This window comes from Rhinolophus sinicus, chromosome 18 (assembly GCF_057876585.1).
Source record: "Rhinolophus sinicus isolate RSI-liver-muscle chromosome 18, RSI-T2T, whole genome shotgun sequence".
In the NCBI taxonomy this organism is placed as follows: Eukaryota; Metazoa; Chordata; class Mammalia; order Chiroptera; family Rhinolophidae; genus Rhinolophus; species Rhinolophus sinicus.
This window is the reverse complement of record NC_142518.1, coordinates 96884907-96898667: the sequence shown is the minus strand read 5'-3', so window position 1 is coordinate 96898667 and position 13761 is coordinate 96884907. Positions and strand designations below refer to the sequence as shown.

General features: G+C 46.5%; 1 protein-coding gene across 1 annotated transcript; it reads right to left on the bottom strand.

Annotated features, from left to right (window-relative positions):
* Nucleotides 1-695: 695 nt before the first annotated feature.
* Nucleotides 696-12340, bottom strand: LOC148754680 (zinc finger protein 449-like). The gene is made up of 5 exons (XM_088794819.1): nucleotides 12220-12340; nucleotides 9500-9941; nucleotides 7762-7966; nucleotides 2829-2942; nucleotides 696-2564 (listed from the first exon to the last, which is right to left on the bottom strand). Exons 2-5 carry the CDS (start codon nucleotides 9851-9853, stop codon nucleotides 2194-2196), a joined length of 1044 nt encoding a protein of 347 aa, XP_088650945.1. The 5' UTR covers nucleotides 9854-9941; nucleotides 12220-12340; the 3' UTR covers nucleotides 696-2193.
* Nucleotides 12341-13761: the final 1421 nt, after the last annotated feature.

Genomic DNA, 13761 nt, shown 5'->3' with positions numbered 1-13761 from the left:
TCTCAATTTTTGCTAAGACCCAAAGGCCTAGGACAAAATATCAAGTGGCAAGTACCCTCCCATTCTAAAGTTATCTTGACCCTTACATCACACCATTTGTAAAAGAAGTCAACTCCAGGTGAAAGTGTGACCTCAACGTGTAAGGTAAAATAATACAACTTTAAATGGAAAATGTAGAAAATATGTTCACGACCTTGGAGCAGACAAAGATTTCTTCACCAGGATTCAAAGAGCACTGATAATACACTGGGTAAATGATAAGTTGGACTGTGTAACACCCGGGAACTTCTCTTTATCAAGGGACACCAGTAAGTGAATGAAACCATAGGCCAGGAAGTGGGAGAAGATATACATGTAGTACATTCTGGCAGTATTTGAGAAGGTGAATAGAAATAAACCCATGACCCAACCATGCCTCTCCTAGGGTGTACCCTAGAAATGGAACACTTCGTCTCCATGGTCTCAGGACATAAGTCTTCAAGAATACCTAGTTATCAGAATGAACTTGTCAAGCAACTTAACTCTTTCATTTTTCAATGGATTGCCCATTTGAAAAACGTAAATATTCTTAGTTGGCAGCCAGCTTATTTAAACAGTTAAACAAGTTTTCAAACTTCTCAGCTATTGAATATTATTTTATTTTAAATTCATGCTATTTAGATTCTAAGAAAAAATATCTATGGAAATGAGAAAGGGAGAGCTTATAATCAAGCTATTAAAATAAATCTTTACCTGGAAGAAAAAAAAAAAGAAAAAGAAAGAAAACCTAGTTAAACTCCAAAACAGAACATGGATGAACCTCATTTGTTAATAACTGCATTATAACCAAAAATTGACAGGAAAACATCGACATTATCCAACTGTTGGGGCAGAAAGGCAGTGAAATGAAAACTGCAATAACAAACCGTTGCAAAATCATAACTAAGAACAATGAATATGATTTGTGGCATGTGACCAAAGCTGGACTTCATGTTTGCAGCAGTCAATGCTTTCATCATTTCAAAGAACAAAGAAAGATTATGCAGTAGTATTTACTGGAAGTTCACTGATGGTAGCGTCTCCACGTTGATATGTTCCATACACTCTTCTTAGTACTCGTGTGGTGGGTACTGTTCTCTGCTCTTCACAGTACTTTAGGAGCTGGGCATTTTCCCTTGCACTTATCTTTTGGAAATGCTCCAATTTCCCAAATGGACTGTGTCCAAGGCTCAAATGATGCACAGACATAGCAATGGCTGCACAGGACAAAGAGATTCTGACACGTGGTATAAGAGGGAGTCAAGGGAAGTGCTCGTTGCCACTGTAAGGGAGGCAGCTGCATGTTGCTTCAACTACTAGTCTGAGGCAATCAAACAGGAAGAGCATATCCATGTCCACATGACTAAAATATTGCACAGATACAGGCAAATTGGACACATCCCCGTTTACTAGAATACTGACCGTAGATCCAAAAGGAGTGCCGACATTTACGTATGCTTCTTTCTGACACCTACGCTGTGGTTGGCTTGGGTGAAAGACATTTCCATCACAGTGATTAAACAAGATTTGCCTAGACAGAAAAAAATCAAGTCTAGGACAGGGCAGGAGTCAGTGAATGTTGTAGAATTTATATGCTCTGGGAGATGCATTTTAAACACCGCAAAACAAAAAGCTGTTATGAGTAAGCTCAAACAAAACTCTTCTTCCTAGACTGCCTAGTGTAGGTTAAAGCTTTGATAGATTAGTGTCCATTTGTGGAGGAGCTGTTTACCTCAACAAATTCGCAGATACTTTTTCTCTAAAGTGAGCAGCTGGGTGCCTATTAACACCTGCTTTCTTTATGAAGCTTGTAGAACAATGACTGCACTTCTCTGGCTTCTCCCCTGCTTGGTTTCTTAAATGCAAAACAAGTCCTGATCTCTGTCTATAGCTTTTCCCACAATACTCTCACATAAATGGGCTCTCTCCATTGAGTGTTAACTGATAGAAAATAAGCTCTCTGTGTGGACTGCAACTTTCTCCACAACTGTGACACCTATGGGCTTTTCCATCTGTGTGGGTTTTTAGGTGTCATGTAAAACTTTTTCTATTACAAAAATGTATCCTACCCTCCGGGCAAGGGTATGTTTCTTGCTCGGAACAGGTTTTCTGGTGTTCTATCAGATGTGGCACCTGAGTGAATCGCCTGTCACACACACTGCATTTATAGGGTGCCTAGCCTACGTGAACTCGAAGGTGCCTGAAGAGGTTGGACCTACGAAGGAATCTTTTCCCACATTCAGGGCACACGTGACGGAGCTCTCCCAGATGAATTCCCAGGTGCCCATTAAGTACCTTCTTGGAAGCAAAGCCCTTCCCACACTGAGTACATTGGTGTGGCTTCTCTCGGGGATTGTTTTGCTCATGGGCTCTGGGGCTCAGAGGTTCTTCCCGGTTGGATCTTTGAGCTGTCTCTCCAAGAGAGGGATTTGCATTATGGACAGGCATTGTGCAGTCTCTTGGTAGCTGCTCTGTGGGATTTTCCAGTTGATATTTTAGCTGTTCAGAGTTTTCTGGTAAACTGGGACCAAGAATTGCATTTCCATCTAAAGAAACAAAAATGGATACATACTCTCCCGTTTTTTCTGCTTTGACACATTTTCTTCATTTTCTCTCCCGATATCAAAATTGAGAGCATGAATAGAAATTGCAGATGTCACCATGTTTCAAGGGGATTGGAGAGATAGGGAGTGTGGGAAGCTAGTGGGAAGCTAGGGACTTGCAAGTGCCACCCCAAACCTCTTTACTCTGGGAGTAAGGCTGAATGTTTCCTTTCTTTCATCCTGAGCATTCCGTGAACCCTCACCTACCTATCATGGAGTCAAGCAATTGTTTCACTTCCCCGCAATCCTGTAGTTCCTTCTCCTGGGGCTCTTCTCTAGGCTCCGCTGAGAAACTGGGGCCAGGCTTTGGTCGTGTGTATCCTGGGCACAGGAGAGATGGGAAGAAGCACAGTTTGAGTCAACGCAGGTTTCTGCACGGTCCAGGCTGCTTTCTTGAACATGTGCCTACACTCAATATCTGCCTCCTTCCTTCTCAGTCATGACTGCCTCACCAGGAACCTCTGACGAGTCATTTTACTTTTGTTTTGTTTTCATTTTCTAACACAAGAACAAAACCCAAATGAAGGGGAGGGAGATCCTATTTTTATCAGCTCAAGGCTATTCTCCTCCAATCTATGGAAGGGGAGCAAATCAATTGTGGTATGAAGTCAATGCACTGAATGAGTTCCACATCTATCTTGAGACTCGAATTACGTAGGTGAGGGCCAGAACCTGAAGTCAATCTACCTAAAGTTTTGGCATTTCAAAACTGAGAAACACGGTCTTATTGACTGCCAAGTGAAGAAAGAGTGAGAGTTAGGAAACTGCTTACCGGAATAATTTCAGTAAGAGATATCCAAAATAAAATGGCAACTGAATTAGGCTGGCAATGGGCAAAAGATCACGGGTTTATATTCGTTTCGACTGAAGTCTAGACATAGACTCTCTTGAAGTTAACCCAATTAGCCATCAAACGGTGTTTGTCACTATCAATCTAAGGACAGGCAGGAGAAGGTTCTGTACTCACTGTCCCCCTGCGTCTTACCACCCCTCTCCTCAGTGAGAGATAACTGTGGCTCGTATCCGCTTTCCATGCCCCTACCACAGCTCTGGTCAAAATTATTGGTCTACAGTAAAGTGTGGGTTGGAAATGGCTCCTTTCAGATTGAAATACGAGGCAATGTCTAAATACTGGAATTAGTATAATGACATTAGCAACTCAATTTGGCTAATGTTAATCCAGAGGGAAATTTAACTTGCAGAACGTTATAGCGTAGGAAGTCCACGAAAGCACCTTGTGTTCTATATTCATCGAGAAACGGGCATATATTTCAGATGAAGAGAATTTAAATACAATTCACCATTTTGTGTAAACATCGTCACATATTTCTATCTGCAATGAGCCATTTCCAACCGCACATGCCGTGGAAGGGTGCTCACTGTGTGTTTTATAGCTTGGCCCCAGGGATTTTGGTCAACGTTGAATGTCAGTCAGAAGTCATGCCTTCATGCCTACTTCTGTTGGCAGGCCTCTTCTCTTTACCCTCAAATGCCACAGTAACCACCAGAGAGTTTGTTGTAGAAATGAGCCTAAGGGTAGGAATGAGCCTTCTTTGTGTTAGCCCCTTGGTTGTTCATTTCCTCACTGCCAGCAGGGATTCCTGACTCAAAAGCCTGCTGGCGGCAAACTCAAACTCTCACACATCCAATTATTTAAAACTCAGCCCCCAGAAGCAGAATTTCAGCCATTTATTGCCAGCCTCCTCTGCATAGCTCAGAAAACCTCACCCCACATGTGCTAGCCACTGAACTGGTGGAGACTTGTAGTTCTATGACCCCAAGCTGCAGCTGCCCTTTGCAATTCTCTGACCCATACACTCCCCGTGTGCAGTTGGGCTATGACATCACCTAGACAGGTAAGCCCCTTCTCTGAGCCCTCACTCCCTTGTCCTGCTCTCCTCCTGACCCCTGACTTCCCCCACAAGCACACCTGACAAAGAGTTGCCCTACAAAGCTTGTGCATGCTACTGCCACCTCCTGGTCATATCTCTTTCCTAAATCAGCCCTTGGACCTTCTGCAAGTGGTATAGAGGATGGGATTTTGGTGAGCAGGAGGCAGATAATGGAGACCTCACAGTCAGTAGGACAAAGCATATTATATCACTTTAAACAGAGATGAGAAAGGGCTAGTTCTTCTCCTCCTCATTGGTATATTTTAATTGTTACATCATTCTATCTCTCCCTTGTTAAATATACTGGACACTCCTGTGCTTTAGAGAGTAAAGTATGACAATCAAGAGTAATAGTGTGTTAGGCATCATGTGTGATGTTTGTACCCAGCACTGTTGCTGAGAGGAGCAAATTCACACGTGCAATGGGAATGCATATGCAGAAAGATTTACAGTTCAATAGGACTGCCTGGGTTCTGCCACTTGTTGCAGGCATGCACACAGAGATACAGATTTTCACAAAGTTGATAACAGATCAGAGATGTAGGTAAGGTAAAGACCGGAGTGTAAATGACAATATTTTCTATAGTTTCTGTAATTTGGCTTTGACCTTAATGGATAGATCTATGTCCTTGTGGTTTTTCCTCCTGGTCGCCTCTATCAAAAACAAGACAGTGTCCATGTCTTCTACATGCCCAGCACTTGCTAGAGCAAAGTACAAAATATGGTGCCCGGACACATTGAATAAATGCAGAAAGGGGGACAAATTTGTCACCAAACAACCACACTGTGACGTTATGAGCTGAATTTATGGGGGGAGGGGGCGGAGTGTGGCATTGCACAGATAACATATGTGTACTGTTAGGACTGGAATGGATCAAGCCATCCTTTCCAAGGAGAGGGTGGAACCTCACCTGTGCCCTTCTCCACTGTCTGCCAGACACCCTGAGAAGAGAGATGGCGCTAGGAGGGAGGGGGGAAACCATAAGTGAGCACCAGAGCCAGAATTCCTATCGGCTTTATGAGCAAATGAGTCAAAGTGTGTAGGATGCCTGTTCTCCTGTGCTTACTTAGACAGGGCATGGGAAAGCAAGGAACCCAAGCAAGGTCCCTGAAAGTTTCACAGATATTTGAATTCATATTCTGACATGATATCTCCCAGTGTCTGCCCAGAGGAGCATATGCTTCCTCCCTCCATAGAATCCTGGAAAGTCCTCGACCGCCCTTGAGACTTCAGTTACCTTCCATGAGCCTTTGACGTGCACATCTGTGTCTCAAACCCTGCTCTCTCTCCTGAGCTCTCATACCACACTGACCATTTCCCCCTGCAGACCCATAAGCATCTCAAATCACCCATGTTGAAAGCTAAACTCACTTTGACCCACAAAATCTGACCCCTCTCGTGATCTATGCGTCAGTGAATAATATAGTCACCTACCAGTTCTCGCACCAGAAATCTGGATGCCTTTCGTAACCACTTTTCTGTTATCACCCAGTGCCGAGTCAGTAGATCATCGAGTCCTATAATTTACACAGGCTAAATATCTTTCGAATCGGCCCCTCTTTTTCACTCCATCGTCACCAACATGACCCTAGTTTAGAAAATCCTCCTCTCTCACTTGGGTGATTGCAACAGCCTCCCAAATGGTGCCCCTGACTCAAGCTTTACCCCTTCCTATTGTAGACAGAGTGATCGTGTAAGATGCAAATCTCTGTGCATTACTCCCCTACTTAAGAACCTCCAGTGGGTTCCCACTGCCCTGACCATAAAGCATAACTGCTCACCAGGCTGACAAAGTTCTTCATGATCCAGGACCCTAGTTCTCTCTCCAGTCTCTTCCATGTTGCTCTGCCTCTTGGGCTCCTCCTGTGCGCCCCTCACACTGCAGCAGGAGATGTTCAAATGCCGCATGCTCTCTATCCCTCTGAACCTTTGCACATGCCTTCCATTCTGCCCAGAGCCCTCGCCCTTCCGCCACTCAGCAGGCTTATGCCAATTCATCCTATAGGTTTCTACCCAGATCTGCCTTCTTCCAGGACGTCTTCCGCTCTGCCAAAAGCAATTGGAAGGCCCCCTACGGCCTCCCATAGCATCCTTCTCCACCCAACAGGTCGTTTTACAGTCCTGTTAACATCACAGCCGTACCTACAGTCCTGTTTCCATTTCTGAATCGTCCACAGGAGTCGCAGCACCAGGACACCTGGGACTGAGGTTCTGTCCTGCACACTACGGAATCCGCAGGGTCTGGTGTAGGGACAGAGCTTAACAGGCGCTCACATGTATTGGCTGAATGAGTAGATGTTAAGATGTGCAGACGGATGTGGCTGCTACCCTGGCGCTCAGCTACTTATGGATCAACCAGACATCTATATTTTGTAATTTAGACTGTTCTCGACACATTCTTTTTCAAGGTCTGTTTGGTTTTCTCAGGATTTCACAGCATCTTCAAAGTGCCAACATGTGGAAGCCGTGCTTGAGGGAGGGGAAAGGTTTCTGGCCACACTAGGCCACAGCTTTAATGTGGAGGGCGTAGGGGTGCTGTTGGGTAGAGACTGGGATCGTTGGTAGCAATGTCAGAAATTCCCAATGGGACATGAAACACGGGAAAACAAGAGCTACGTGATCCAGCTGCCTTTCCTCCCTGGACTAACTCCTGTAGCGCCTGCAGCAGTGGTTCTCAAACTGTAGTATGTACAGCCCCCCACCTGGAGAGCTTGTGAGAAATGCAGCCCAGGTGATCCTCATATGGAGACTCTGCTTACTGCCCTTGGGAAACACTGTTCTAGGTTTTGATGGATAACGGATGTATTTCCTCTACTGTCGCAAGTCGTGAAAGCCTCTTAAAGGATCTGAAGTGAGGATATTAATGAGGATCGAGTTTGAATGTGGCTGTTATGCCATAAAAACAACTGAGGTCCGTGGAACCCACAACACCGCAGGTTCCACTGATCCACACATGCAGGGGGAAGTTAGTCCTTATTCACACTCCCGACACGCCTATCGATTTCTTGTAAAATATTCTGGGTCAGAGACTGCTGAGCAGACTCATTTGTGAAAGGGGTTTTAATCCCATTTGATCTAAACACGGTTGTAGCCAGCTATTACCAGAGAAACATTTGCTCCTCTTACTACTCTTTATCGGTGATCCATTTTCACCCGGTAGTCAGTGTTTCTAACCAACCCCAACCCTGGAGGGCTCCTGAGCGCTCAAAACAGAAATCAAGGAAAGGAAATAAGACCCTTGCCTTACCATGGTCCAGAAAGGGCTGGCTTTCCCGAGCAGCAACGTAGCTCAGCTCCTGGGGCTCTGCCTCTGGGATCCATGCATCTGCCACTGGGGCCTCAGGGACAGGTCCCATTGCTTGGAGTGGGGGTGACTCCAGCTGGAAGTTTGGTGCTATATCTGCCATTCCCACGGCTGCCAGGTCTTCCAAGAGCATTTCCTGCCTATCGATCTGGGGGAAACACCAGAACCCATCACTCCAAAGTCTAGAGTAGCAGTGCCCAGTAGCAATATAATGTAAGCCCCCCAAATCATTGAAAATTATCCAGAGCGCATATGGAAAATGAAAGAAACAGGTAAAGTCAATCTTAACATGCAGCATTTTACCCAATATATCTAAAATACCATGATTTCAGAATGTAATCAGTATAAACAATTATTTAAAATTTTATTATTAAGCGATTTCACCTACTTTAGTTTTCATCCTAAGTCTTCTGACTGCGGTGTGCATTATATACTTACAGCGTATCCCAATTTGCACTAGCCAAGTTTCTAGGCTCAAGAGCCACACCTGGCTGGTGGCTACCGTCCTGGCAATGCACGATCAGACCACATGAAGACAAATGCTTATGTGGTAAGCCAAACAAGAGCCAGAGAAGGAAGGGAAACCATAAACCCATTCCATCCTGGGGGCAGGAAGGACACTTTGGAAGAGTCCCGTTCAGGCAGGCTACCTGCAGAGCCTCATCAACACAACAGGCTCGTGCTCTTACTGCCCAACTAGAAGCACTTCCTCTCTTCTCCAAAGATGCTGCCCTGGGCTGAGCTATGGCTCGCCCCAAACAGGCTTCACTCAGTGGTTCTGAACAGAGGGCAGGGCCACCGCCCCCAGGAGGTGTTTTGGATACGATCGCAGGTGGTGGCTATCAGAATTTTGTGGGCAGACAAGGGTGTATAATGCACACTGCAGATGTGTTCCAGGTCCCCACCAACTTTGGAGGGCTCCCTCAAATACTCATGTAGGAAAAAAAGAACCCAGTGGTTATAGAAACACAAAATAATATTGCATATTTTAGCATGACTTGAATTTTCTAGGAAAGCACTACTTTGGAAATCATTGAAAGACTATACACTACTAATTGTTCAGATTCATGGAAAGTTGTTTGTCTCTTTGGAAAAAATCCCATGACCCGCAGCAAAATCTGCTCATAGTGTTTGAACTGTTTCAGTCTGAATTTCCACCTGTCGCCCTCACAGTGAGTCTAAGCAGAGAGGCCAGCACCTGACAACTTCATGAGGCCTTCTGGAGCACTCAAGCCCCGTCATGGGCATGCTGCAATGCTTATTGGTTCATAATAAAACTACATTCCTTTTCCTTTATATTCCTTCTAGACTCTACTTGATTCAGAGCTGGCCAACATTTTTGTAAAGAGCCAGAAAGAAAATGTTTCAGACTTGTGTTCCAAATTCAGTCTGTCACTTATTTTCCTTTCTCATTTTTTCCCCACAGAGATTATGTTATGTACGCATTTAATTTATGTCTATTTATGGGGACATTACAAAATATTTGTTATAGGAGGGCATTGAGAAAGATGAGGTTGATACCACTGTCCCATATGTTGACCCCATCAGAAGAGAAACACGAAATAACTGTGGAGAAATCATGGGACTGAAGAATGACACAGAGACAAATATGTCATCTAGTTCCACCTGCCTCTGCTACTTCATTTGGTCCAATTACTCAGATCCCAAACTCTTTTCTCACCTGCTGCTCTGGTATCTCAAGTTCTCTCTGTAAGTCTTCTATCAGTGACACAACTCTTTCTGTACTTTCTGGGCACTGTTCTGTCACCCAGGTCTCTAGCTCCAGGGGCAGAATTGTTAGGAATTGCTCCAACACTAGAAGCTCCAGGATTTGTTCCTTAGAACGCATCGTTGGCTTCAGCCACTGACAGCAGAGCTCCCGCAGTGTGTTGAAAGCTTCACGAGGCCCGGCTGCTTCTTTGTACTGGAACTGCCTGAAGCGCTGACGGAAGACTTCAGAGTCAGTATCGTAACCTTGAAACACTGAGCCCTGATTCAAGGAGGCCTGGATTGCACAACCTTGGGCCACAGCCATTGCCCGTTCCAGCCGTGTACAATTTATCTGGGGCCTGAAGTCTCAGATTCCAATGTGTTTCTTTCTGTAATTCTTGTGGGGGAGGTACCTACAGCCGAAGACAGGACAAATGAGAATGAAGAAATAGCAATGGTTAACAGAGGGCATCCTTACCTCCCTTAACTGATTACTTTTCCGCAAAGTCCTAAAGTAGCAGACTGTAATCTTTTGGGAGGTTTTCAGAATCTGATGAAAGCCATGGACTCACTTCCTAGAAAAATACACATACACTTCCAATTCTGTAAACAATTTCCAAAATGTGTATAAGACGTCCAGGCCGATCCAAAGACCCTCTAGCACTGTGCTGTCCAATACGGCAGCCACTAGAGCATGTGGACATTTAAGTCGAAACTGATTAAAATAAAAAATTAAGCTCCTAGCCACAATGCAAGTGCTCGACAGCCACGAGTATCTTGTGTTTCTGAATATAGGTAGGCAACAGAAGAAATAGGGGAGCCATACTTACAATCCTGGTGAGTAACCCTGAAAGTCCATCTAGCTTTGAGGAACCTTTAGTCACCTGCAATCTCAGGCATCTTAGCGAGAGCCACACCTTACAAAGGCAGCAACCCATCAATCCCTCATTCTCCACTCGGGTATGTGTAGTTCAGCCAACACCAGCAGGTCGCTCATTCTGCAGTGGCATTCCAAGTGGCTTTCTCATGAGAAAAATACACTGCACAGGGCAGGCCATCGGGAACCTGGTCTGCACTGATAATGAAGGACACTTATGACAATCAGCACGCTACGTGCCCGGTGATGTTCCAAGCCTTCTACATGTATTAGTTCATTTAGCCCTCACCCAACGTGAGCAGGTGGGCACTAGTATTATGCCCTGAATACAGACGAGGGGACTGAGGCCTGAGGCTTCGGAGGAATGAATAACATGTCCCAGGGGCCAGAGGGAAATGGTGATGAGGTTAGAATCCATAGACTCCTGCAATGCTCACGTCTAAAAACACTTAAAATGTTCTTAGTGCAATCTCTGAGGTCAGAGAGGCGGAACCATACATGTCTCCACAGGTGTGAAAAACCTGCCCCTTTGCTAGGGGTACACTCTCTGCATTTTTTCACACAACTCACAAACCTGTCCTCTTTCCTGGATGGGATCAAGGAAAAAATTCTCATGACTGCCTTCCTGCCCAGTCCATCCAAAATGACACTGTTCCCATCCTATCCCCGGTCTGGTGTCTTAAATGACACCCAGGCCTCTCTCTAAACATCTCATTCATAAAACTGCCTGTGGCGGATCCAGTTGCATGGAAAGGGAACAGCAGTGTGCCTGGCACAGAGGCAGCGCTCCAGAAAGGCCATTGCTCTGCTGGCAAGGACTCATTCCTAGGAAGCTTCTATTCCCCCTTCTAGGCACCTAGCAGTCCCTGGGCGGCATCCAGGAACCAAGCCGGTCTTGGCAGGGGACCCACTCACCTTTCCTGTGCCCCAGCGTCACAGCTGGGCTGCCCTCTCCTGACTGACCCAAGCCTTCCCCCGTGTCTCCCAGGGAATTGACCCTCTGGGTTTCCCTCCATCTCCTCTTCTGGATGTAAACTTCACTTCCTCTCGTGGCTGATGGCTTCTCCGCAAACCACCCGAATGAACCCATGCTCACAGGGCCCGTGGATAAAGAGACGCGTGAAAAGCCGAACGGGGTGCCATGAAAAGAGGGCACTAGGGGAAAGGTTAGCGGGACGAGTACCCAAACGCCTCAATGCCAATTGTAAATTGGATGCCATTGGCGAGGGAGCTGTTCCAGCACGCTGTCCGGTGTAGGTGTCCGGGTTCACAAAGGGCTCTGCCAGACCCAGAGGACCCTTCCCGGGAGGCCTGGCTGGGTCGCAGGGAGCCGCGGGAGACCGGGTCAGACAGGGGCCGGCCGCAGGTCGTTCCTACCCGCTCCCGCGCCCAGTGCAAGGACAGGGGCGCGCTGCCTCTCTCCCCTACTAGCGCTGGAACCACGCAAGTCAGGGCTGGAGCCGACCGGTTGAGGTGGCATCTGGGTGCAAAGGACGGGGTCGTTCCTTCCATTCCCACAGCCCGCGGAGGGCAGGGGGCCGGAGTCCCTCCGCTCCACCCATTCCTGCAGCCCACGGAGGGCCGCTTGCCCGGTACCCGACACTCCTCCCATTCTCCACCCTTGGAGGGACGGGGACCCGGTGCCCACCACTCCCTTTCCTGCGCGGCTTGGGGGACGGGGGTCCGGATCTGCTCCCTCCTCCCCTGCCCGTCTACAGTTCCGTGCTGAAGACAGACCGTCGGAGCCCAAGAATCCAAGCGAACCCTTCTCCCAGTGCCCACCGTGCCCGCGCCATCAGACGCCCGGGACTCACTGCCTGAGTGCGGCACGCTAGACGAGCTCTCCCGCTGGGTCTTCCTGCTGACTGTCGAGAAGATCCAGACCGCCTCGGTTTCACCCTGACCTCAGGCCACTAAGCCAGAACCTGTTTTTTCTTCCCTGTGGCGCCAGGGAGGGGCGCTCTGCGTCCTGCTGTTGGTGCAACCTCAGCCAGAAGCCACGAGGTGCAGGTGGGGGTGGGAGCTCTTGTGAATGTACTGTGACCCGGGTCAAGATCCTGTGCCCTTTGTGGGGGGAGAATTTCACCGGAGAGCTTGTTAAACACACAGGTTTGCGCCACACCCTGAAACGCTGAGGCGCTGACACTCACATGGGCTCCAATAAGGGCATTTTCATATGTGTGCCTGGGTATTTGATGGCCCATTGTTGCTCTGAAATTCGCATTTTGACTCTGTTGGAAACCTCAAACTTGGTAGAAGTAATGGAACGATAGATTTATAAAATGAGTAAAATGTCTCAAAAATGTAAACAGTTACCCTATGACCCAGCAATTTCACTCCCTAGTATACATCCAACACAGTTCAAAACATGCATCCACACAAGAAGCAACTGTGCACAGATGTTCATGGAGCCTTTATTCATAATTCCCAAATAGAGGAAACAGACGTATGTCCATCTACCGATTATTAGATTTAAAAAGTGGTATATCCTTGCGATGGGGGAGTGTGCAGCCATATAAAAGAATGAAGCAGTGATGCCTTCTACAACATGGATGAGTCTTGAAAACACTGTGGTATGTGAAGAAAAACCAGTCAGAAAGTGCTACAAATTTAGGGTCCATGCAGAGGAAAAGTACAAAACAGGTAAATTCATAGAGCCAGAACTGAGATTAGTGGTTGCCAGGGCTGGTGGTGTTGGAGATAATGGTGACGATTGCTGATGGGTATCTTTCTTCTTTTGGGGGTGAGGAAAAGGTTCTGGAGTATGTAGTGATGTTGGCTGCAGGGATATATTACAAATCACAAAGTTTCACATTGTAAAGGGTGATATCTGTGCTATATTAACTTCCTCTCTAAATGAATAAATAAAGTCCCTTGGATCTTAATTGGTCCTGTTTCAGAAAGTATCTTGGCTATTTCGACATATCCTAGTTTGCCTGGGAAGTTGCACTTTCTTCCTGATCATCTGAGATTCTCTCATAGGTGCTTTACCCTCTGCTAAGAAGGTTTGTCTGGCCTATTAGTACAAAGTCAGCAGCTCCAGGAGCCCACAGTTCCCTGTGTGGTCCCATCATTGTTCCATGTATTCATTCGTTGCAGACACCAGAGGCTGGCTGCGAGCCAGGGTCCTTATGCTGCTTGCTGGTCCTGGTGAGAATCCAGTAAATGTCTTTCTGGTTCAACCTGGCAATTTCATATCTGCTGTTGTGCTATAAATACTCATCAGGGTTCATCCATATTTGGGAAGTATAATGGCCTTGGGTGTTGTATTAACATAATCCAGTGAACTCAGTATTGAACCTAGTAGGAAAAAATCTGAAAAGGTCAAGTCCTCTGTGAAATGTAAAACACATGTG

Excerpts from the sequence above, each read along its gene's own strand:
- LOC148754680 (XM_088794819.1), bottom strand. The coding sequence starts at position 9,853 with ATGGCTGTGGCCCAAGGTTGTGCAATCCAGGCCTCCTTGAATCAGGGC. Across the intron at positions 2,943-7,761 it reads CCAGCCCTTTCTGGACCATG|GATACACACGACCAAAGCCT; the intron begins GTAAGGCAAGGG and ends TCCTGTGCCCAG. Across the intron at positions 2,565-2,828 it reads ATTGCTTGACTCCATGATAG|ATGGAAATGCAATTCTTGGT; the intron begins GTAGGTGAGGGT and ends TTGTTTCTTTAG.